Here is a 23,396-nt window from a genome sequence, read left to right on the forward strand (position 1 = left end):
GGAAACCTGGAAAACCAAATATAAACCCATGGAAATTATCCTTTGCAAGCTGAAATCCTTGACTTGGAAACCTGGAAAACCAAATATAAACCCATGGAATGGCTGAGGTTGGAAAGATCATCGAGCCCAGCAGGATATCCAGCATGGCCAAGGCTTCCATGTCCCTGTTGGAACTGGAAAATGATAAAATCCCAGGATTGTTTGGGTCAGAAGGGACCTTGAAGCTCCTCCAGTTCCATCCCTACCACGGGCATCGTTGTTGTCAGCCTCCAGGGTTCTCCAGACTTCATGGATCCACTTCAAGGCCAGGCTGGATGAGGCTTGGAGCCACCAGGATCCCTGCTCCAGGAATAAATCATGGAACATGGTGGATTTCTGTCCCTTGGGCTTGGCTTGGGCTGATGTGGAAAAGAATCCCAGAATCCCAGAATGGTTTGGTGGGAAGGGGCTTAAACCCACCCAGTTCCAGCCCTGTCAAGGCAGGGACACCTCCCACTATCCCAGAGGATTAAGAATTAAGGAAAACAGGGAACTCAGGGTGTTCCAAGATATTTTTCATGACAATCCCACTGACTATGCAGAGCTCCCAAACATATCCAAGGTGAGCCCTGATGGAGTTTGGGGAGGAAATGAAAAGAGAGAAAAAGATATTCCTTCAATAACCTTGGAAATTCAATTTTGGAGATAAAACAGGGCTTGATAAAATTGGTTGAGGGGGAAGATGAACTCCAACAGGAGAGGAAGCAGCTGGAAGGAGGAGAGGAGCAATATCTGGATTTACTGGAAACAAAAAGGCAATTCTGTGTAAAACATTGGGGGGGTAGAGAAAGCAAACTTTGAAACAATAATATAAAATTTTAGAGACTCCTGTGGGAGGAGGAAAACAAGGAAATGTTGGAGTTTATTCCATTCAGCATGAAATTGTTGGACACAGAAGATAAATCCATCTGCCCTAAGAGCAGCCCCACGAACAGAGGTGATAACCCTTATTTATGCATTTATTTATTTAGTTGTGAGGTTTTTTATTTAGTTGAAGTAGAACCTAAATGCAAATCCAGGCTCAAAGATGATGAGCAAGGCCTGATTCCTTGGAATCTTCCAAATGGGATTCAAGTATTCCCATCATTTGGGACCAGGAAAATCCAAATGGACTCAAACCCTGTTTCTCTGAGGTTTTTTACATCAGATCTACCCAGGGCAGTTTCATTTCAGAGCAAGGCTTTGCTTTAATGCTGGACATTAGGACACATCTGAAGTGGGGAACATCATGGGGTGGTTTTATTTTAGGAGTTGTAATTCCTTCTTTCCCTGTGGCCACGCACTGGGCTGAACTTTGGGGAACTTTGGGGTTGGTTGGAGGGACCTTAAATCCCGTCCAGTGCCACCCCTGCCATGGCAGGGACACCTCCCACTGTCCCAGGGTGTCCCAGTGTCCAGCCTGGCCTTGGGCACTGCCAGGGATCCAGGGGCAGCCACAGCTGCTCCTCTCCCAGCCTGGCTCCACAGGAAAGGTTTTATCCCATTGCTGTTTCAGTGTTGTTTGGTGCCTCCATCAATGCTCAATTTCAATGTTCCTTCCTTTAAAATAATTTGATCCCTTTTTTGAATGCTGGCACGGATGAAGGGAAGGACGCAGGGTTTGTATTCCCAAACTGGTCATTCTGCCTCAGCTGAGGGCTCCTTGTCCTGCTTGTCATTCTCAGGAGACACCAGGAATGATCAGGGAGAAATTCTGGGCTGAGAATTTGCTCCAATAAATTCCCATTTTGCCCATGTCCTGCTGTTCTGAACTGTTCTCTTCTGGCCCTAACTTTTTTTTTTTCTATTTTCTTTAAATCTTCCCAAAGCTTTTTTTATTTTGGAACCTGAGGACAATTTGCCCTCCAGCTCTGACCTGAGTCCCTCTCATTTTCCACGGATCCCAGGCTGAGCCATCTCCAGGGTTTCAATCCCTGACCCCAAATTTTCAAGCCCTGACCTTGGCTGCTTAAAAATAGGGGCAGTTCAATGAATTCCATTCTCTGAGGTTTGTTCTAAGTCCCAGGTTCTAAAGGAGATGAAAGCCTCACCCTGCCCAAAGGTAAATGAATAATTTAACTTAAAGCCTCGACTCTGCACATAAAACAGGCCCCAAATCTCCCAAGGACAGAGAAAGAAAGAAATTTGGGGAGTTTGTTGATAATTCTCTGGTCTGATCAAGAAAAGCAAACCCCGTTTGGGTCTAAAGTGACCTTGTCCACAGGAGAAATAAAATACAGAGGTGAGAACTGATCTCTGTTTCAGGACAAATAAAATGTGTTGCAAACACTGTCCAGAAGGGCAGTAAAAATGGGATTTTGGTGCTGTTTGAAGTCCATACATTTGTTTTATGTGCACATTTCTGTGTTTTCTGCTCTCCCCACAACATCTCTTTGCCTCCCCTGTCCGAGTAAAAAACACTTTTTATTTCAAGCCATCATGCTGAGATCTCCCCCAGGTGTTTCCAGCTCCTCTGCTCCTCTCCCTGCCTGGTTTTTCCATGTTTCTCCCTGGTTTATTTGGCACTTGGGGCTGTAACATCCTTTTCCATCACTTTTTGGGAGCGTGGGCGTGGTTGGGATGTGGTGACCCCAGCTCTGGGGGTGAAGGTCACCTGGGCTGGCCGAGCTGTGCTGGAGGTGGGTGGCACTGGTGGCATCTACAGGAGGGTGCAGCCAGGTGGGGTCGGGCTCTTATCCCAGGAAACCAGGGACAGGATAAACAGGAACAGTCTCAAATTGCAGCAGGAAAAGTTCAGGTTGGATATTAGGGAGAATTCCTCCATGGAAAAGTTGCCCGGCCTTGGGAAGTGGTGGAATCCCCATCCCCGGAGGGATTTAAATCCATGTGGATGTGGCACTTGGGGACACGGGGCAGTGGTGGCCGTGGCAGTACTGGGAATGGTTGGTCTTGATCATCTCTGAGGGTTTTTCCAGTCTAAACTACTCTGGGATTCTCTCTGGAATCACGAGGCTGCTCCAGGGGCTGCAGCTCCCTTGTTTTACTGTGGAAAAGTAAAAAAACTCAGAGCAGGGAGCTCTGGGAGAGCTTTCAGGAGTGGGGAGAGCGTTTAAAATGCCCCATTGTTCATTAAAGGGGTTGTGTGCTGATCACAGCCGTGTCACCTCCCGGCTCAGTGTCACCTGGCTCAGTGTCACCTGGATCAGTGACACCTGGATCAGTGACACCTGCCAGTGACAGCCTGAGGGGAACCAGGAGCAGAATCCAGCACTTCTCTTGTGCTGATAGGAGCCTTATCTCGAATTCCCAGTGTGCTTTTCTCACCTTTCTTCCCTGCTTTATCCTCCCTTCCTGGGTATTTGAGTGTCCTTGAAGGATCCTGGGAGGGTGGGGAGGGGTTGGGCTGGAATTGCCAGAGCAGCTGTGGCTGCCCCTGGATCCCTGGCAGTGCTCAAGGCCAGGTTGGATCAGTCTGGCACAGTGGGAGGTGTCCCTGCCCACGGCAAGGATGGAGTGGAATGATCTCTAATATCCCTTCCCTGCAAACCCATTCTCCATCCCCTTCCCTGCTCTGTACGTGTCCAGTGGAGTTCAGCCCCACAAATAATGGAATTTTTGTTGCAGGAATAAGTAAAAAAAAATATTTTCCTGCTAAATATTCCAAAGGAATACTGGTGTGAGTCACTCCAGGAATGAGCCAGGATGTTGCACCCCTGACTGGATCCCTAAGGGAGGAGAGTTGGTCCAGATCCCAAATGGAATCCCAGGCCCCCAGTCCCTCTCCATCTCTCCTGGAGCCCCTGCAAGGATCTCCCTGGATTCTTCCCTTCTCCAGGTGAGCACTTCCAGCTTTCCTCATTTGGCTCCATGATTTTTTAGCTGGAAAATGCTTTAAGATGAGTGCAGAGGGTTTTTTTCCCCAGGTCACCAGTGGGTCCCTGTTCCTCCAGAGACATTCCTTAATCCTGGATATGGAAGAGACAAATTTGGGATCCAGGCCCTGCCCACAGAGAAGGACCCTGGACCCAGAGCTCAGCCACGGCTCCCCTCGTGAGCTCTGTAGGATTAAAATGTTGCTCACTGCTGTTCCTTGATTTATATTCTAGCCAGGACAATTTTAATTCCATAAAATCCAAGGAACAGCATCAGCAGAGCCCATAAAAGACGCTCAGAAGAGCAGACACTTTTAAAAACCCAGGGATTATTCCCATTTCATGGTTTTTTAAGGAAGCTCCTCATTATTCACCCATCCCCTTCTGGCCCCAGCTGGACAAATCAAGCAAATCAAGATTTGCAGATATGGAGGGAAATGAATGGTGCAGCTTTGCCCCAAAGTTTTTATTTTATCTGTTTGTTTTTGCTCATTTGAATATTTATCACTTGCAAACCTTGCACGTGCTCCAGCACAAATATTGAAGCTCAGGAACCTGGGAGTTGCTGAGTGAGGCTGGATCTGGATTTCCAGAGAATTCAATGCCCTGTCAAGGAGCCAAACCAGGACAGAGGCACCAGCCTGGAAAATCCCAGCAAATTCTGCAGACAGGGGAGACAACTCGAAGCACAAAATCAAAGTTAGCAAATTCCTGAGAGTGGTGACTGGGATTTTCCATTGTAAATCCTTCTGCAAAGCAGAACAGGTACAGAATGCAGAAGAAAATGAAATTATTAATAATTTTATACTGAAAGTTACCATCAAAATCCCTCTAACTTAAAATTAGGACCTTGCTAGGGATAGGATGAAAAAAATTAGGAGTCTATGATGAGAATTTTTAGAGTTCTGACAAGGGATGGAGGGACAGGACACAGGGAATGGCTCCCACTGCCAGAGGGCAGGGATGGATGGGAGATTGGGAACTGGGAATTGCTGGCTGGGCTGGAATTGCCAGAGCAGCTGGTTTAGAGTTCTGACAAGGCATGGAGGGACAGGACACAGGGAATGGCTCCCACTGCCAGAGGGCAGGGATGGATGGGAGATTGGGAACTGGGAATTGCTGGCTGGGCTGGAATTGCCAGAGCAGCTGTGGCTGCCCCTGGATCCCTGGCAGTGCCCAAGGCCAGGCTGGACACTGGGACACCCTGGGACAGTGGGAGGTGTCCCTGCCATGGCTGGGTGGGCTTTATGGTCCCTTCCATCCCAAACTATTCCAGGATTTCATGAAATATTGTATCATGGATACATCTGTGCAGGGCAGGGTTTGGAATGCACAATTCCAGAATGGATTTGCGCACCTCTTTTAATTTACTCCCAGATGTGCAATTTGCTTTTTTTCTATTTCTGGCCATGATGGTTTCATGTCACTAGAATAAATCCGTTATCCAAGGTGTAATACCTCTATTCCAAGTTTTGGCTGGAAAATTGCTGCTGTCATTTCACAGGGATCACAATCCCTGTGCACTGGAGCTTCCCAAAGCTCCTAAATCCCATCTTGTCTGTGCTTCTCCGTGTCCTGAGCTCCAGGCTCCATTCAGACACCTCCAGACCCACCTCAGGAGCTAAAAACCCTGGAAATGTGGCTGCAGTGGAGACTCTGGGAATAGACAGCTTTGGAAGTGCTGGATAACATTCCTGTGGTGTGAATCCCACAGTGGCCACAAACCCAATGGAAAGCGAGCAGAGGCACCACTTTTTATTGTTATTTATTTATTATTCCCCTTGCTGGAGCTGGGACAGAAAAACTCGTTATTTGTTTAGCTTGAAATGCAAATTGGAGGGGCCAAACCTGCGGGTGAAGCCTCTGCTTGGGGCATCACAGTGGAAATAAATTCCTGGAATTTTCTCTTTAACAAATCCCACTATAAAAACCAGGATTTGACCCTCACCGGGAGGAGCAGCTGTGTGGTTCAAACCAAAGAAGCATCTCACTGTCATTCCTCTGGATAGCTCCAGAACTTTCCTTTTTCTGTTTCCTAATCCTTAAAACATGAATGTACTTAGGCTAAAAGACTTCATTAAACATTAATAGAGGGCCTGGTTTAACTCCAGCCCCTTTTGCTTCCCAAAGATAATTGTGGAAGAGAACGAACCGTGCTCCCTTGGCAGCTTTGCTGGAGATTTTTCCAAAACTAATAGTGGAATTATGAAAGGAATAAGGAGGGAAAAAGTAAATTAAATCAAATTGCCAAAGCCTTGGGGAAGACCTGATGCAAATGAGTTCAACGCTGAGAAGTCGCAAACAAATCCAGTTTTTCTCCTGCACATCTGGGAAGTCACAATCCTATAAAAGCAATGGAAAAAAACTATGGAAAAATGAGCTGTTAACTCTGGTTGGGGCTTTTATCAGCCCTTCCCTTTCCCATTAAAGTTATTACCTGCAAAAGTGGGATTCAGGAATGAGCAGCCCGAGTTAATTTTCTCTTCCTGTCACTGGGGATCATCAGCCCCTGGATAAATGGGAATTGTGGGGTTTAAAGACTTTTTTGACCTTAAAGGCAGGGGAAAGTTTCATTTAAAAGCTGTTTATAAGGCTAAAGTAGCTTGATAAGTAAATAAAGCAGGGGGAGAAGAGAGAAGGGCCTGAATACAAATTCCCGTTAAAATCGTTAAACTGAGGCGCCACGGGGAGGGGAAATCATTCCCTGGATTCGGAGCATTCTGTGGAAGCAGCAAGGAAAACAAAGGAGGGAATGTTATTCCAAACCAGAGATGAGTTTTGGATGTTCAAACATTCCAAGGATTTATGAGTAAGGGGAGAAAATGACAGAAAAATCATCCATGAAAGGATTTTTAACTCCTCAAACACAGAGATTCGGGAATATTCCTGTCCCAAAATTCCTGTGCTCATCCTCAGGGATTTAGGATCAGGACATTGGATCAGAAGGGTCCAAATCATTCCCTGAAATCTTTCCCTGGATTTGGAGCATTCAGTGGAAGTAGCAAGGAAAACAAAGGAGGGAACGTTATTCCAAACCAGAGATGAGTTTTAGACGTTCAAAAATTCCAAAGATTTATGAGCAAGGGGAGAAAATGACAGAAAAATCATCCATGAAAGGATTTTTAACTCCTCAAACACAGAGATTCGGGAATATTCCTGTCCCAAAATTCCTGTGCTCATCCTCAGGGATTTAGGATCAGGACATTGGATCAGAAGGGTCCAAATCATTCCCTGAAATCTTTCCCTGAATTTGGAGCATTCAGTGGAAGCAGCAAGGAAAACAAAGGAGGGAACGTTATTCCAAACCAGAGATGAGTTTTGGATGTTCAGCATTCCAAGGATTTAAGAGCAAGGGGAGAAAATGACAGAAAAATTATCCATTAAAGGCTTGTTAACACCTCAAACATGGAGCTTCCCTGATATTCCTGTCCCAAAATTCCTGTGCTCATCCTCAGGGATTCAGGATCAGGGGGGTCCTCAGCAGATGCTGCTTGAGCATCTTTTTGTTGTCATTTTAGAGATTCTTCTGTGCCTGGCTCCAAGTTTAGGGAGAATTTTCCCAGGATTTTTAGGTGTATTTTGGTGTGGGTGGAAGGGCTGGAGAGGTGATGGATATGGAATTATCTTTGCTGGAATGGGGGAAAAAATAGAGAATTTCCAATTAAAAATCAAATATTTATTCCAGATAAAATTTGCTTTGTTATAAAGATCAAATTATACCAGGAACAGCAGCGGGTGCCTTGTTGTGATCATGATCCATAAAAATATGGAGAGTTCATGAAATCTTGGAATGCTTTAGACTGGAAAAGCCCTCTGAGATCAAATCCAACCATTCCCAGAACTTCCAAGTCCACCACTGATCGTGTCCCCAAGTGCCACCTGCACAGGGGTTTAAATCCCTGCCAGGAAGGGGACTCCACTGCCCTTTTCCAATATTTTCCAGCTTTTCCATGGAAAACTTTCCCCTTGGACAACTTACATCTCAAGGTAGAATATTTCCTGGAAAAGAGTGACTATTGGTACATTTTATTAATAATTCTTTTGATATTCATTATATAGCAGGATCTGGGAGTTTTATGGGAAGTACAAATAATTTAAGACAGGCTGGTGAGAGGAAAACAGGAGATTTGGGAGAGGCAGCTGCACAGGTCTCCCTGAGAAAACGGTGGAGATCTGGAATATTTTCTTTCCCAAGGATAATTCCTGTTTTTAAGCAACAGTTCCCTGCAAAGCTGCTGCTTTGGGAAACTTAGGAAAGCAGGAACATTTTAATGTTTTATGTAAAACATCTCATAAGGATACAAAACCTCCCTGTGCCACCCTGGAATGGGAGGATTTCAGGAATTCTTTCCCCTTAGGGGTTAAAAAATGAGCTGAGTTCTTTAGAAAGCCAGAATTCCCTGGTTTGCATCCCTTTGGGTACACGTTTTCCATGCATTTTCCTGGCTCTGAAGAGCTGTGCTGGCACGAGCAAGAACCATTGCTCAGCTGGATTCTCCTTATTTTCCAGCCATGATGAAGTTTTCCAAAGGCAAGTGGCAGCGGGAAGTTTGGTCTGTGCACACACTGGATGTTGGTTATATTTTATTTGTTGGTGTTTTGCTGGAATGAAAATTCTGGTGGAGTTTGAAGCTGTGAATGTGAATTATTTAAAATCAGTTTTGTTTGAGTTAGGGCGGAACAGGCGGTTCTGGGTGTGGGGAACTGGGACAGCAAAATCTCCACCAGGATGGAGAAAAAAGATCTAGAGGTGATGGTTTTTGGTAGAGCCAGACAGCAGCTCCTGAGGTGGGCAGTTCATGGAATCATGGAATATTCCAAGCTGGAAGAAGCCCGGCTCCCAGCCCTGCACAGACACCCCAACAGTCCCAGCCTGTGCATCCCTGGTGTCCAAACATTCCCAGAGCTCTGGCAGCCTCGGGAATGTGCCCACACATGAGGTCCCCATTGAGCACAGATTTATTATTCCCCAGATATTTTTTTTTTATTATCCCCCAGATTTATTATTCTTCTGAGTACAGAGTCACCAGCTCAGCTCTGTGCCTGGGGCGTTGCTGCCTCGTGCACTTTATCCAGAGAAAGTCCCAGAATTCCAGACTGGTTTGGGGTGGAAGAGACCTCCCAAGCCACCTCATTCCACCCCTGCTATGTCTGGAACAGGTTCCATAAGTTGCTCCAGGCACTGTCCGAGTTAAGACAAGCTTACTGGTTTTATTCAGTGTCGTTCCAAAGGATCTCCAAACAAAACTTGGGATAGTCTTGTCTCCTTGGACAGGCCCTAAACACTGACCTGGGTTGATCCACTCTCTTGGGATGGATCCTAAACAAGAATCTGGGTTTAACATGTTTAGTTTTTAGAAATTTTAACATGTTTAGTTTTTAGAAGGTGCAAAGAAGAACCTCCTGCAAAAGGAGGAGACCAGGTTAGTCCTGTCTCCTAGGACTGGTCCTAAAAAAGAGCCTGGGTTAGTCTTTATTCCTAGGATGGGTCCTAAACAAGAACCTGGTTGGTCCTGCCTTTAGGACTGATCATTAAGAACAACCTGGGTTAGTCCTGTCTCCTATGATGGGTCTCAGACAAGAACCTGGATTAGTCTTTATTCCTAGGACAGGTCCTAAACAAGAACCTGGGTTAGTTTGGATGCCTAGGATGGTTCCTAACCTGGGTTAGTCCTGTCTCTAGGAGAGGTCCTAAACAAGAACCTGAATCAATCCTGTCTCTAGGAGAGGTCCTAAACACGAACCTTGGTTAATCCTGTCCCTAGGCCTGCCTTCCCCCCACTAACACCCTGCTGCCCTGGCTGTGTCTCCACAGACCTAGGAGAGATCCCACACAAGAACCTGTATCAATCCTGTCTCTAGGAGAGGTCCTGAACAAGAACCTAGATTGATCCTGTCTCTAGGACAGGTCCCACACAAGAACCTTGGTTAATCCTGCCTCTACGACAGGTCCTAAACAAGAACCTTGGTTAATCTGTCTCTAGGACAGGTCCTGAACAAGAACCTGGATCAATCCTGTCTCTAGGACATCTCCCACACAAGAACCTCGGTTAATCCTGTCCCTAGGTCTGGCTTCCCTCCTCTAACTTCCTGGTGCCTTGGCTGTGTCTCCACAGACCTAGGAGAGATCCTAAACAAGAACCGGGGTTAATCCTGTCTCTAGGACAGGTCCTGAACAAGAACCTGGATCAATCCTGTCTCGAGGACAGGTCCCACACAAGAACCTCAGTTAATCCTGTCCCTAGGCCTGGCTACCCTCCTCTAACTTCCTGGTGCCCTGGCTGTGTCTCCACAGACCTAGGAGAGATCCTAAACAAGAACCGGGGTTAGTCCTGTCTCTAGGAGAGGTCCCACACAAGAACCTCAGTTAATCCTGTCTCTAGGACAGGTCCCACACAAGAACCTCAGTTAATCCTGTCCCTAGGCCTGGCTACCCTCCTCTAACTTCCTGGTGCCCTGGCTGTGTCTCCACAGACCTAGGAGAGATCCTAAACAAGAACCTGGATCAATCCTGTCTCTAGGACAGCTCCCACACAGGAACCTCGGTTAATCCTGTCCCTAGGCCTGGCTTCCCCGCTCTAACTCCCTGCTGCCCTGGCTGTGTCTCCGCAGACCCCCCGGCGGTGGAGCCGGCGTTCCTGGAGCTGCGGCAGGGCCAGGGCCGCGGTGTCACCATGAGCTGCCGCGTGCTGCGGGCGTACCCCACGCGGGTGCTGAGCTACGAGTGGCGCCTGGGCGGGCGCGTGCTGCGCACGGGGCAGTTCGACCTGCAGGACTCCACGGAGTACACCGTCAGCAGCCTCTCCCGCGACTCCTACGGCGTCTACAACTGCAACATCATCAACGAGGCGGGCGCCGGCCGCTGCAGCTTCCTCGTCACAGGTAGGAGGTGTGGAGCTGGGAATTAATCTGATTTTTTTTAATTTGTTTTTTGGGTGGTTTTTGAAGGAGTTTTAGTCAGTTTGTTCGGGTTTTCCCAGGGGGTTGAAGGTTTTCTTCAAAACTGTGTTCATGGAGTGTTTGGGTCTTGGGTTTCCTGCGTTCAGGATGACCCCAAGAGTCCCTTTTTCCCAGCCCGATGGCCGAAGAAAGAGTCGGGATTCTTCGGCTCTGGTTCACAAGGTTGTTTATTGTCTATTATCCAAAACATTTTTCCTCAGACCCGCAGAGGTCTGCTCTGCAGCTCTGTCAAGGGCACACTGCCCAACCCTGGGCTGGTGTCTGCATTTTATCCTATGAGTTACGTGTACTTTATTTATCATTATTTTCCAATACCTATCACCTATGTTAGACTGTCTACTTCTACTCTAAACCAATCCAAATGTGCCACCATCACCCAGAAGATGGAGGCTGGGAAGAAGAAGGAAGAAGAATAGGACAATGCCCAGATCCCTCCATCTTGGCCCCTAGAATAAAATCCCCAAAATTCCACTTTTCACTCGGTGATTAATTCATTATTGCTCTCGTTAAACTTCTGTGACTTGTGATTCTTCATACAAGGTTGGTAATTTGCTCCATGGGTTAGGATCGAAATCCCAAGTGTCTTTGGCTTCCTGCCAGGACTCCCCAGCCCCCTGCCAGGGGCACGTGTCACCCAGGGCACCCACAGGGGTGTCCTGCCCCCTAAAATCCCCAAAATTCCACTTTTCACTCGGTGATTAATTCATTATTGCTCTCGTTAAACTTCTGTGACTTGTGATTCTTCATACAAGGTTGGTAATTTGCTCCATGGGTTAAGATCGAAATCCCAAGTGTCTTTGGCTTCCTGCCAGGACTCCCCAGCCCCCTGCCAGGGGCACGTGTCACCCAGGGCACCCACAGGGGTGTCCTGGGTTCCGACATTTGGGTTTTGTTGGGTGAGGCTTGATAGACCTCAAGCAACAAAAGGAAGTTTCCCAGATTTTGAGTTTGGAATCTCCAGGTTGGGAATAGCCAGGACATAAACTGACATGATGGGAATGACATCCCCTTAGCAAGAATTTCTCAGCACAATTGTGGTGGGAACACAGCAAATCCCACAGTTCTGGATGGTTCTGCTCCTTCCAAATGGGATCCAACCTTTGGCTGACACCATTCAGAGCCTGCTGGAGGGGTTTTCACATCCACCAACTTCTCCAAATCTTGGGATTTTAATACCAAAGACAGCTCTGAAGGACACCAGAAAAATTGTTTAGTCTCAAATGAGCAAAATTTGGTTCAATCTATTCATCAGGACTTGGATCCCAGACTGTGGAAAGTTATTCCAAGGCAATTATTTTGCCAGGATTGGGGCAGTTGGAGTGGTTTTAGCAAACCACAAAACGGAAAATGAGTCCTAAAATGATTTGATGATGTTTCCCATTTCCCACCCCTCCCTGTGCTCATTTAGGGTTCATCCCATCCTGCTAATTTAAGGTGGATTAAAGATGCTGGAAGTAACACTTTGACTTTTCTTAGTCTTTTAAAGTTAAAACTGAATTTATTTAGCAAATAAATTATTTTCCACTGCTCTCAGAGCAGTGGCTCTGTTGTGCTCCCAAATCTCAGCAGCACAGATGGAGTCAAAGCCCCAGGGAACTGAAAAAGCTGAAAAAAATGATGAAATAGTTAAAAAGGAGGCTTGGATTTCACTGGGAATGTGAATAGAGACAAGAAATGGGGCACTTCTTAGGCATAATTGGAAAAAAAAGCCCAATAAATAACTGCAAGGCAGGAATGTGGCAGTTGTGTGGAGCTTTTGTTTTGGGGGGAATAATGGGTTATTGTAACCCATTTTTAGCTGGTTTATTTCTGGTTTTTCATGCAGGAAAATAGAAATGTGCTGGACTGGGGCTGCAGAAAACCATTGGTATGCTCAGAGAAACCTTTTCAGTACAGCATTTCACGCAGCCTGGCTTGAAAGATTTATTCTGACCCCCGAACCTGCAAAATCTCCTTTTTTTCCCCTGTATATTTTGAGCCAGATTGGAGGAGATGAAAGCCAAATAAATCACACATGGAAAAGGGGTTAATTTATAGCATCTGGGCCAACATGAGGCAGATGTAACCTGCCAGTCTCTTCAAAATAAATAAGAAGTGACAAGGCAAATTGTGTTTGTGGGGAAGCAGAGCTGAGTTCATGCTCCTTACGGCTTCACCACCTCGAGATTTTATTCAGGGCCAGATCATATCCAGAGAGCAGCCAAAAGTCCATTCCAGGCTGTGGCTTCGGAAAACCCTGCCAGGGCTGGGAGCAAATAAATCAAACCTGATCCGTGAATGGCAGAGTCTGAGGAGCCTCCCTGAGGAAGGGTTTGGTGCCGGAGGAGGAGGGATGAGCACAGGGAGCTTCTCCCTCCCTGGAGCAGCTGCTGAGGTGCCAGAGGTTCCTCCAGGACACACCTGAGCCCTGCTGGGTCACGGCCTGGCCTGGCCTGGCCAGCTGGGGATACCACAGGAGCAGCTTTTTCGCTGTGGCGTGGGCTTCTCCAGGGAGCGTGGGCTGGTCTCTGTGTTTTGCAGGTTCCCAGTTTGCAAAGGAGGGATGAAGTGAGATTTTCTTCTTCTTTTTCTTCTGCTTCTCTTTCTTCTCTTTCTTCATCTCTTTTTTCTTCTTCTTCTTCTGCTTCTGCTTCTCTTTCTTCTTTTTCTCTTTTTCTTTTTCTTTTTCTTTTTCTTTTTCTTTTTCTTTTTCTTTTTCTTTTTCTTTTTCTTTTTCTTTTTCTTTTTCTTTTTCTTTTTCTTTCTCCTTCTTCTTCTTCTTCTTCTCCAGAGGTTTGCCAATTTTGTTGCTTGCTACTTTCCTCCTACATTGCCAAGGAAGAAAGCCATTCTATCAATCTTGAAGGACTTTCTCAGTGCTAAACAACAAACACCTATGTCAAATAAGGCAGTCTTTTCGCTGGTTTCATGATTATCCTCTTCTAAACCTGAAATGATTGCTTTCTTTCTTGGAATACCAGCGTTAAAAGAGGGTGACAGAACCGGTTTACCAATGCCCTTCACACGGATTTCATATGCTCTCACAATAGCTCGATAAAATCTATTATTTCTAATAGGATTGTTCCTGGTATCAATGGCAGCAAAGAAGAGACTTACCTAATTAGATAACAGGACACTCAAAAATTTACAAAAGCTGTTTTCCTGCCATATATACATGGAAGAGAGAGGGATATTCCAGTATATGATCATGCTGGACCTCTACCTCAGTTTTATTCCTGCCTTGGTAATGAACTGGTTTCTTCTTCTTCTTCTTCTTCTTCTTCTTCTTCTTCTTCTTCTTCTTCTCCTCCTTCTCCTCCTCCCTGCTTCTTCTTCTTCTATCTTCTTCCTCATCTTCTTCTTTTTCCCCTTCCTCTGCCTCCTGTCGTTCCTCCCTCTCCCTTTCTTCTTCTCTTTCCACTTTATCATCTTCATTATTCTTATTCTGCATCATTAACAAGCATCAGGCCAAGAAGGAATGGCCTCAGGCTGCCCCAGGGAAGGCTGAAGTTGGATATGAGGGGGAAATTCCTCATGGAAAGGGCTGTCAAACACTGCCAGGGGCAGCAGCGGAGTCACAATCCCTGGAATTGTCCAAAATCCATGGAGGTGGCTCTTGAGGCCATGGGATAGTGGTGACTGTAGGGGGGAGGATTGACAGCCACACCTGATGGTCCTAAAGGTCTTTTCCAACCTGAACAATTCCATGATTCTCTGTGCCCCTGGGGAGCCATTTAGGACTAGCATTACCTAGAACTGAGTTTACCTGACAAGTCCTGGTTTAAAATTTCTCCTCAGTTTGGGAAGTTTGACCCCCTTGAGCTGGAATTTTCTTTGCTGGGGCTGAATTTGTCCCCAGAGTTGTGTCCAAAGAGGGATTTTTAGATTTTTTTTAGACAATATTTTGTTCCCTCTCCACTAAATTCTTTAATCAGGGTTGCGTACACATCCGTGTGGGATTCCTTCCTGAATTTCCACCAGGAATCTCTGTCCATAGTGGATGGGGCTGGCTTAGCAGGACAATAGATTTAATATTAAAATTCAAAATTTCAATTATTCATCACAGCCCTGGGTAGGACTAAACAAAGCTCTAATGTTATTCCATGGACTTAATTCCTTTTATCAACCAACTCCTGATCCCACCAGCGAGGGAAGGCAGTTTGGAATATTAATTCCGTGTTGTTCTGGCCTGTGGAATTTTTTTGCCGTGGGATATTGCGTTAATTAACAAGCTCATCTTTAATTATTTACTTTGTCTTACATCACCCCGTCAGCGCTTCCAGCCAAGTGCGACATCAAGCCAATCAAGGGCTAATTGGGGAGGGTTTAATTGTTAGCTCGTGATCAGAGCTTTCCCTTTCCTTGGAGCTCCTGGAAGCTCTTCGGAGAATTGAGAGCTGACAAACCTGACAATCCAAACATTCCTTCCTTGCCAATACCTCTGGAAGGGATTGTCCCCATCCATGGCAGCTTTCCGGTGGTGCCAGGAATAATTCAGGTTGGAAAAGACCTCGGAGATGATCCAGTCCAACCTTCCACCACTAATCCATGGGACACTCAGGCACCTCACTTCTCCTGCCTTCCCTTCTCCCAGAAAACTGGGATTTGAGGAGATGGACACTGGATCATCCCTTCTGATGATCCCAGAATCCACCTCTGGAAAGAGCTCTCTGGAAACTCATTTTTTCTCTAATGAAAAGCATCTTCCAGACCTTTCCAGGAGAAGAACACATGGAAATATTTTGGTTTTCCAGGTTTTCCCTAATTTTTGGGTATTTTAAGTGGCAAAATGGAGCACAGCAAACCCTGGGTTGGGTTTGCCCCACCCTGTTTCATATGGATGGACCTGTTCCATGAAAGATCTTGGAACTATGGAATGGTTTGGGTTGGAAAAGGCCATGGAAAGGGACATTCTTAATAAAATCTGGTTGCCCCAAGCCCCATCCAAGCTGGCCTTGGACAATTCCAGGAGTGGAATATCCACCCCATCCCTTGGCAAACTCTCTCCATGGATTTAAGTCAGCATGAACTCAGATTTAGAGGATTTAGGAATGTTTTGTCCTCTCTTTGGGAAATTTTCCTTAGTTCATCCCACATTTATGAAGGATGAAGGATTGGATGTGCTGATGGTCCCCTCATTTTCCCAATTCCCTGGGACATTCCCTTTTCCTGCCTTGTCCAAACCACAACTAAATGATGCCCTATAAGATCAGGCACCTCTCCAGGAATTTCTGCCTCAGTGTTTGTTCTGTGTCCCTGCCACCATTCCTTGTAGCACCGTGGTCCTCAACATGGAGCTGGAATCATTTCCAAAATCCCACTGGAACAGGAATCCCAGAGAAGCTGTGGCTGCCACTTGTCTGAGCTTTAAAATTCCAACTGGAGCAGCAGCACCAGTGCAAAAATCCTTTTCCATTCATCTGCCAGGAGATGGGGTTTTTTATTTTAATTAAAAACCTTGGAGATTCCAACAGAGCTTCTCCCAAAAATGTCCAGCAGGAAAGATCCTTTCCAAGGCACACAGAGCTTGGGTGTTGTTTTTATTCCTGCTGAATTCCTGCCTGGTTTTGGAGGATTGGGAACAGGAGAAGTTTTGCCAAGCCCTTGGCAGCAAATCCTGTCCTGTCCTAAAAACTTGACCAGGGCAACTTAAACCACAGGATATCTGGGAATGGGAGCTTCCCAAATCTCACCCATCCCAGTGTGGGAAGCAGGAATCTCCAGATCCTACTAAAACTGGATTTCTTTCTCCCTCAAGGCAGCACCGCAGAGCTCAGAGCCCCAGAGTGATGGAAATGGAGCTGAGGAACTCCTGGAGTTCAGCTCCTGGGGTCGGGTGGGGACTGGGGGATCGGGAATCCCGAGCAGGAGCAGCAGGAATTGCAGGAACGGCAGCTCTTGCAGGGCTCAGCCAGCAGATGTCACGTTTGGGTATCGCTGGGGAGGAGCTGGATCCTCGGGAAAACCCCAGGGAAAGGGAGGAGGCCGGGACGGACACCTGGAGAAGGAATCTCATGGATGCCACTGGAGCATTCCACGTTTTTCTTTCTTTGGGATGTTGGGTTTCTGTGCCAGGAATGGGAACCTCTAAACCCACTGGAGATGGACAGACCTCAGATAAATTGTAATTTGTGCCCCAATTAGGCATAAAAAGTTCGTTTTATTCCCAAATCATCCCGTCCCTGCAAGTTACAATTCATAATTCATAAATATAATAATTCATAATAATACAATTCATAATTCTGAAAATATTTTGGGAAGAGATTTTTCTGGGAAGGGTGGGAAAGTCTCATCCCCAAGTTCCCAGTGGGAGCAGCAAGTATGGGGTTGTCTGTCCCTGGAATTCCCTGGAGCAGCTGCTTCCTCCAGCTATTGGGGGGATTATTTATGATTAATATTTTAATATGAATAGACTTTATTAACATTAACCCTGCTCAAGTGTCTTCAGCTGCTCAGCCCAAACAATCCAGGCCTTGGAAGTTACTCCTGGAGGACAGGGAAGGCCCTGGAAGTCATTCCTGGAGGATTAAGGGAAGGCCACAAATGAAAAAAAACATCTCTAAGGGCCCTTCCAAGCCAAATAATTCCCTGATTTTCAGCTTCCGTGGTTATGGGGAGGCAGGAGGTGACTGGGATGATCCAGCTGCAGGATTGGGATGAGGAGCAGATCCAGGAGGAGACAGATATTGCCTTTCCCAAATGCAAATAAAGAACAAAACATCTTCTCATTCTTCCTGCAACCCTTCTGTAAAATAGAGATCCTGGAATAAAGCAGAGCATGGGAAGGGGCAGCATTTTCCATAAATTCAGTATCTCCCACTATTTCACACAGTTAAATGCAAGGTTTTATTTAGGATTTATGCTCTCCCAGCATGGTAAAGATGGAAAGGGCTGGAGCTGAGGTTGCCACAAGGGGAAGCATTTATAAATCTCTGATTTTATTTCCTTTCCCTGAATGTGATAGAGCGGGAGCTGCTCAGAGCTCACAGCCAGCTCTGCCACCAGCAGTGCCACAAACATGGGACAGAGCTGCTGCAATTCCCAAAACTCTAAGGAATTGGCAGAACTTGATGGGAAAATAAGGATGAAACAGATTAAGGAAATGATTCCTTGAATGCTCAGCGTCCACACAATTCCCATTGTTTGTCCCTGCAGGACAGGGAGCCAAAACCAATCCCACCCTTTGGGATCTGGGACATTTCGGGACACAGGGTTTGGGGCACTTGTGGCATTGCTGAGATCCCTGTGCTGCTCTGCTCTCATCCCAGCTGGAATTTGCAGTGCCCAGTCCAGCAACAATTCCTTTAAGGAATTCTTTTCCTCAGGGATAAATGGCTGAGTGACCCCAACGGACCACAGGATGAGGAATCCTGGCTGATCATTTTCTCTAAAAGAGACCAGCTGAACCTCTTTCCTTTTATTTAAAAAACTAAAAATCCCCCAGTCTTAAAAAATAAGGAACGTGGAATCCAAGGAGGCAGATTTTTTTACAGATTTTAGGAGCTACAAATTGACAGCAGAGACATTCATGTGTCAGAAACAGCTGGTCCTCAGCCAGATTTATTGTCTGAGATTTGAGGATGAAAGGGATGGGAACACTTCAGGGAATGTTGAAAAGTTGAGGAAGCCACGGAGCCAACAATGAAATCCTCTTGAAATGTGGAAAACAGCTCCGGGATTGAAGGCAGGGTGGGAAATGGTCACTGAGAGATGGATCCTTTTATCGGAGAGAAATCGAACTCCAGCACCAAGATCTGCTAAAATCTGGAGGATTGGGAGAGAAAGCACTCTGCCTCCTGGATTTCCATCCCAAGGGATGATAAGAAATGATCTTGGAAATTCTGTATTAGGACACTTCAGCCCATTTGGTAAATGAATGGGAATTTGGGGGATTGCAGAGCTGGGAGGGGGATGTTGTTTCCTTGCTTGGAACAGCTTCAAACCCAGGGAGAGAGAGGGGGGCTTTGGATAAAGGCCGGGAGTGCCAGGACAAGGGGAATGCCTCAATCCTCTTCTGTTCAGGGCAATTCTCCAGCGTTTAGATCCCGGTGGAGCTTGGGATGGAGCAGCTGAAGAGACTTTTCCCTTTGCCTGGTTTCTCTAATTCAGTGCCACAGACATTTCATCCCATTTCTGACCTTACACTGGTACAGGGCTGGTGGAAAATGTTTGGATGTTTGGATGCACTGCCTGGAGGGATTGAATGCTGCACAACAAATGCTCATGACTGAAAATGTCCAGCTGGAGAAGAAAAGGCTGCAGGAAGAGCTCAGAGCCCCCTGAAGGGCCTGAAGGGACTCCAGGAGAGCTGGAGAGGGACTGGGGACAAGGATGGAGGGACAGGGAATGACTTCAGGCTGGAAAAGGGGAGATTTAGATGGGATATTGGGAAGGAATTCCTGGCTGGGAGGGTGAGGAGGGGCTGGGCTGGAATTGCTGGAGCAGCTGTGGCTGCCCCTGGATCCCTGCCCCCCAAGGCCCTGCACCTAGGGACAAAGAGAGACACCCAGGGACACACAGGGGACAGACTGGGACAGACAAGGGGACAGACTGGGACAGACACAGGGACTGACACAGGGACAGACACAGGGACACCCAGGCTGAGGCCCCTCTCAGCTGTGGCTCCTCTCCAGGCTGAGCAGCCCCAGCTCCCTCAGCCTTTCCTGGGCACGGAGATGCTCCAGCCCTTCCTCATCCTCACATCCCTGCTCTGGACCAGATCCAGGAGCTCCAGGTCCCTCCTGTCCTGCTGATCCCAGAGCTGGACACAGGGTCCCCAAGGATGAAGCTCCGCAAACTCTGGACCACCTGGGCTTTGAGGTGGGAAACCCATTAAGTGCTGAGATCCCAGAAACCTCTCACATTCCTGTCATCCCAGCTAAAAATGACTTTCCCACCCCAAAATCCACATTGTGCCAACCTCCAGGCTCCCAACCTTGAGCAGAACTTTCTGTGTGACACAACCCAACTCCTGCTTCCATTCAAAGCTCTGGGAAGCCTCAGAGAAAACCACAAAACCAACATCCTCACGTCCCTCCCCTGGATGATATCCAGGAGCTCCAGGTCCCTCCTCTCCCAAGATCCAGAGCCAAGGGATTTGGGGACAAGGGACATTTCCAGATTCCCCATAACTCCCACACTTCCAGAAGTCACCCCTGCTTTCCCTGCACTCCAAACCATGTCCCCACTTCCCGAAGTTTACAAGGCAAGCTCTGAGCGTTGTGCTGTTGAATTTCCAGCCTCTCCATTCCCGGTGTTGTTTTCACAGGGATTTGGGATAATGCAGCTCGTCACGGTGCCTCATTATTCCCCCAAAGGTGCCGGTGTTGTTCAAGTGCCCCTCCTGTGACAAGTGGCTCATTACAGCTCCTCTCAGTCCCCCCCAGAGATCCCATTATATCCAACAGCAGTGGGAGTGGGAAGAGGATAATTTGCATCCAGCATGAGCTTTTCCCATTATTCCCACTTCTCAGGAACAAGGAAAACAAATCGTCTCGACCGCTGCTCCCTTTTCATTCCCGCTGCATTCCCTTTTTTCCAGCAGCGGTTTTGCTTTGCTCCCTCTGCTTGGAGTATTGCTGTTTGCTCCTCCACTCCGGGCTAATTGAAGGTACTCCTTCCCATGGCAATTGGGAAAAATATCTTGGCTAAGAGGGCTCTTTATCCTTGGAAAAGAAAAGCGTGGTCAGGGAGAAAAGCTGGATCAATAGGTGCCATGTTGCTGTTTATTCCCAGGATTTTGCCTTTGTTCCTTTGCATTTTGGGGGGCTTTTAAGGCATTTTTTTCCTCTTCTTCTCACGGCTTTTCTGCTGATGGAAATTGTCCCATTTGGAATTTGAAATGCCTCTCATCCCTCTCTATTTCCACCTGGGTCAGGGATCATTTTGAGGAGAAAATCCCTAAATTCAGTGTTTGTTTCATCACAAACTCCTGAAATCCCAGTTAAGGGAAGGGAGTAATGAATCCATATCCTCCCATATTGCATGTGACTGGCAGGCCATGTTTTCCCAGGTTTTTCCAGCCCTTTGCCAATTATTCCCACTGCCAAATCCCGGCAAAAGTATGGATGAAAGTAGAAAGATCTCAAGGTCTTGGATCCTTGGAATGAGGAGCTGGATCTCAACCCTTGGATCCTGGGAATGAAGGGCTGGCTGCAGTAGGATCTCAGCCTTTGGATCCCAGGAATGAGGGGCTGGATCCAGTTGAATCTCAACCCCTGGATCCTGGGAATGAGGGGTTGGATCTCAACCACTGGATTTTGGGAATGAGGAGTGGCTGCAGTTGGATCTCAGCTCCTGGATCCTGGGAATGAGGAGCTGGATCTCAGCCCTTGGATCCCAGGAATGAAGGGATGGCTGCAGTTGGATCTCAGCCCTTGGATCCTGGGAATGAGGGGTGGCTCCAGTTGGAGCCCTTGGAGCTGGGAATGCCCAACTGAAGTTATTTCCTGATGATTTCCCCATGTTTTCCCTCCTTTTCCCGATGGATGGGTGAATTCTTGGCTGGCTGAGTTATTCTCTGGCTGCCTGGCCAGGGAATTCCATAGTTTCTGGTGATGCCTTGTGCAGGCTGCCCTAGAGCAGAGGCTGGATGGAGTTCCAGAATAAAGCAGGGATTGATTCCAAGGATCTCCTCCATGGATCCACCTTGGGCAGCACAAGAGCCCAGCCAGGGCTGCAGCCAAGATGAACCCAAATGGTCCCAAAATGCACGAGCGCTCCCGGGGTCTCTCCCTGGGATCAGCTCTGCTCCATGTGCACATTGCAGTTCAGTGTCCAATTCCAGCTCAGCCCCTGCACTCCCATCCTGCTTGTTTTTCTCTCTGCAGCCCACGGGGTTTGTGCTCCTGGGCTGAGATTTGGATCATTTGTCCTTGGTGCCCAGCTGGAGCAGGAATTGTTTTGTCTCCCTGCTCTGTGCACAGAGCTCACCATGCCCTGATGTGAAGCCCAGCCCCACACACTGAAGCAGCTCAGAATCTGAAAATAGAAAAGCCAAACCTGAGGCATCAGTGCTTTCCCTAACTCCATCCTTCTCCCCAGGAAAAGCCTACGCCCCGGAATTCTACTACGACACGTACAACCCGCTGTGGCAGAACCGGCCGCGGGTCTATTCCTACAGCCTGCAGTGGACGCAGATGAATCCCAGCGCCGTGGATCGGATCCTGGCCTATCGCCTGGGAATCCGCCAGGTGAGGCCGGGAGCACCCGCGCGGGGTTTGCCTTCGGAGCCGCCTGGGCTCCGGGACATCGGCTGGGCTGTAAGGGAACTCTGGGTATTTTATTTTATTTCATTTCATTTCATTTTACTTTATTTTATTTTTACTTCATTTTAATAAGTTTTTTTTTCCCCTGTCTATTTCCACAATCCATCCTCCTCCAAGTCATCCTTCTCCATTTACCTTCTTTCTTGGGAGCATCCAGCTGATAATTTTTGGGAATTTTGACAACTTCCCACTGAGCTTTCCCTTCAAATAATCCCCCAACAGATTGATCCCGAAAATCTTTCTTTGGATATTCAGCACCTGGAATAATAATTGGGATGGGACATTGAGTGGAAGGATCAAATGAATTTTACAGAGGGGTATTTTGGAAAATATAAGGAAGAAAATCGTTTGTTATCCCACAGATTTCCCAAAAGCTGGGATGAGCTTTGGAAAGCAAATCCTCGATTTTGGTGTTTTATTTATTGGGATTTGGGCTTGGGCGACTTCCCTGGAAGTTGTGGAGTTCCTGGGACAGGGCCAGGGAAGGGCTGTGGTGCCAGCAGGGGGCTGGAGCTGGGATCTTCCTGAATCCCAGGAATGTGAGATGGAATCGGGGATGTTTAATCCGTGTTTAACTCCTGGCATTGCTGGGCATGAAGCGGCTCCGGGGGTCCCAGGCCCCAGGAGGAATCAGGAAATTCTGTGAGGAACTCGCTGAAGGAAAGGAATTTCTGATGGAAGTAACTGCGTTAGGAATTTTAGCTGTTTTTCCCATTTAATTTTAATTTCATTTTCATTATGTGTTTATGTAATTAAAGGAGTTACTCTATGTCAGCCTAATCCAAATACTCCCATTTTTCCGCCCCAAAGCCCCATTTCTTTGGGAATTCTATCCCTGCCTCTCCTCACCCTCCCAGCCAGGAATTCCTTCCCCATATCCCAGGAAGCCTGGCTGAGTCACAGAACCCTGTGACACATTCCTGTCACATCCTGCTTCTCTGCTGTCACTGGCATTGAGAGAAATTCCTCACTCTGAGAGGGATCCAGTGCTGGGAAAGCAGGACACAGGGAAAACCTCTGCCATTCCAAGCACTGGTTAAGGAGAATTCCAAAAAAATAATCACAAATAATGTTATAAATATTATTTGATAAAATAATTAAGCTTGGCTTAATGACAAATCTGGGAAGCCAGGAAGGGAGGGAAAAGGAGTCACAAAAATAGGGAATTGTCACTTTTCTGCCTATGGAATGAAAATGGAAAGATGGGAAAATGGGAACTAAAGTTCCCCAGGAGAAATGGATTTATTTATTATTTATTTTATTTCAGACCCAACCTGAAGAGCAGGAATTCTGCAGGTTCCTTCTCTTAGGATCATGGGGATCACATCTGCTCCAAAGG

General features: G+C 47.0%; 1 protein-coding gene across 1 annotated transcript in view; it reads left to right on the plus strand.

Annotated features, from left to right (window-relative positions):
* The window catches only part of MDGA2 (MAM domain containing glycosylphosphatidylinositol anchor 2), a 186,493-nt gene that overhangs the window by 133,947 nt on the left and 29,150 nt on the right, over positions 1 to 23,396 (plus strand). The window contains exons 9-10 of the mRNA XM_041458477.1: positions 10,464 to 10,733; positions 21,834 to 21,982. Coding sequence (XP_041314411.1) covers positions 10,464 to 10,733; positions 21,834 to 21,982 — 419 coding nt within the window. The remainder of the gene's footprint in view (positions 1 to 10,463; positions 10,734 to 21,833; positions 21,983 to 23,396) is intronic.

This window comes from Pyrgilauda ruficollis, unplaced genomic scaffold (genome assembly GCF_017590135.1).
Source record: "Pyrgilauda ruficollis isolate IOZ18807 unplaced genomic scaffold, ASM1759013v1 scaffold129, whole genome shotgun sequence".
NCBI lineage: Eukaryota > Metazoa > Chordata > Aves > Passeriformes > Passeridae > Pyrgilauda > Pyrgilauda ruficollis.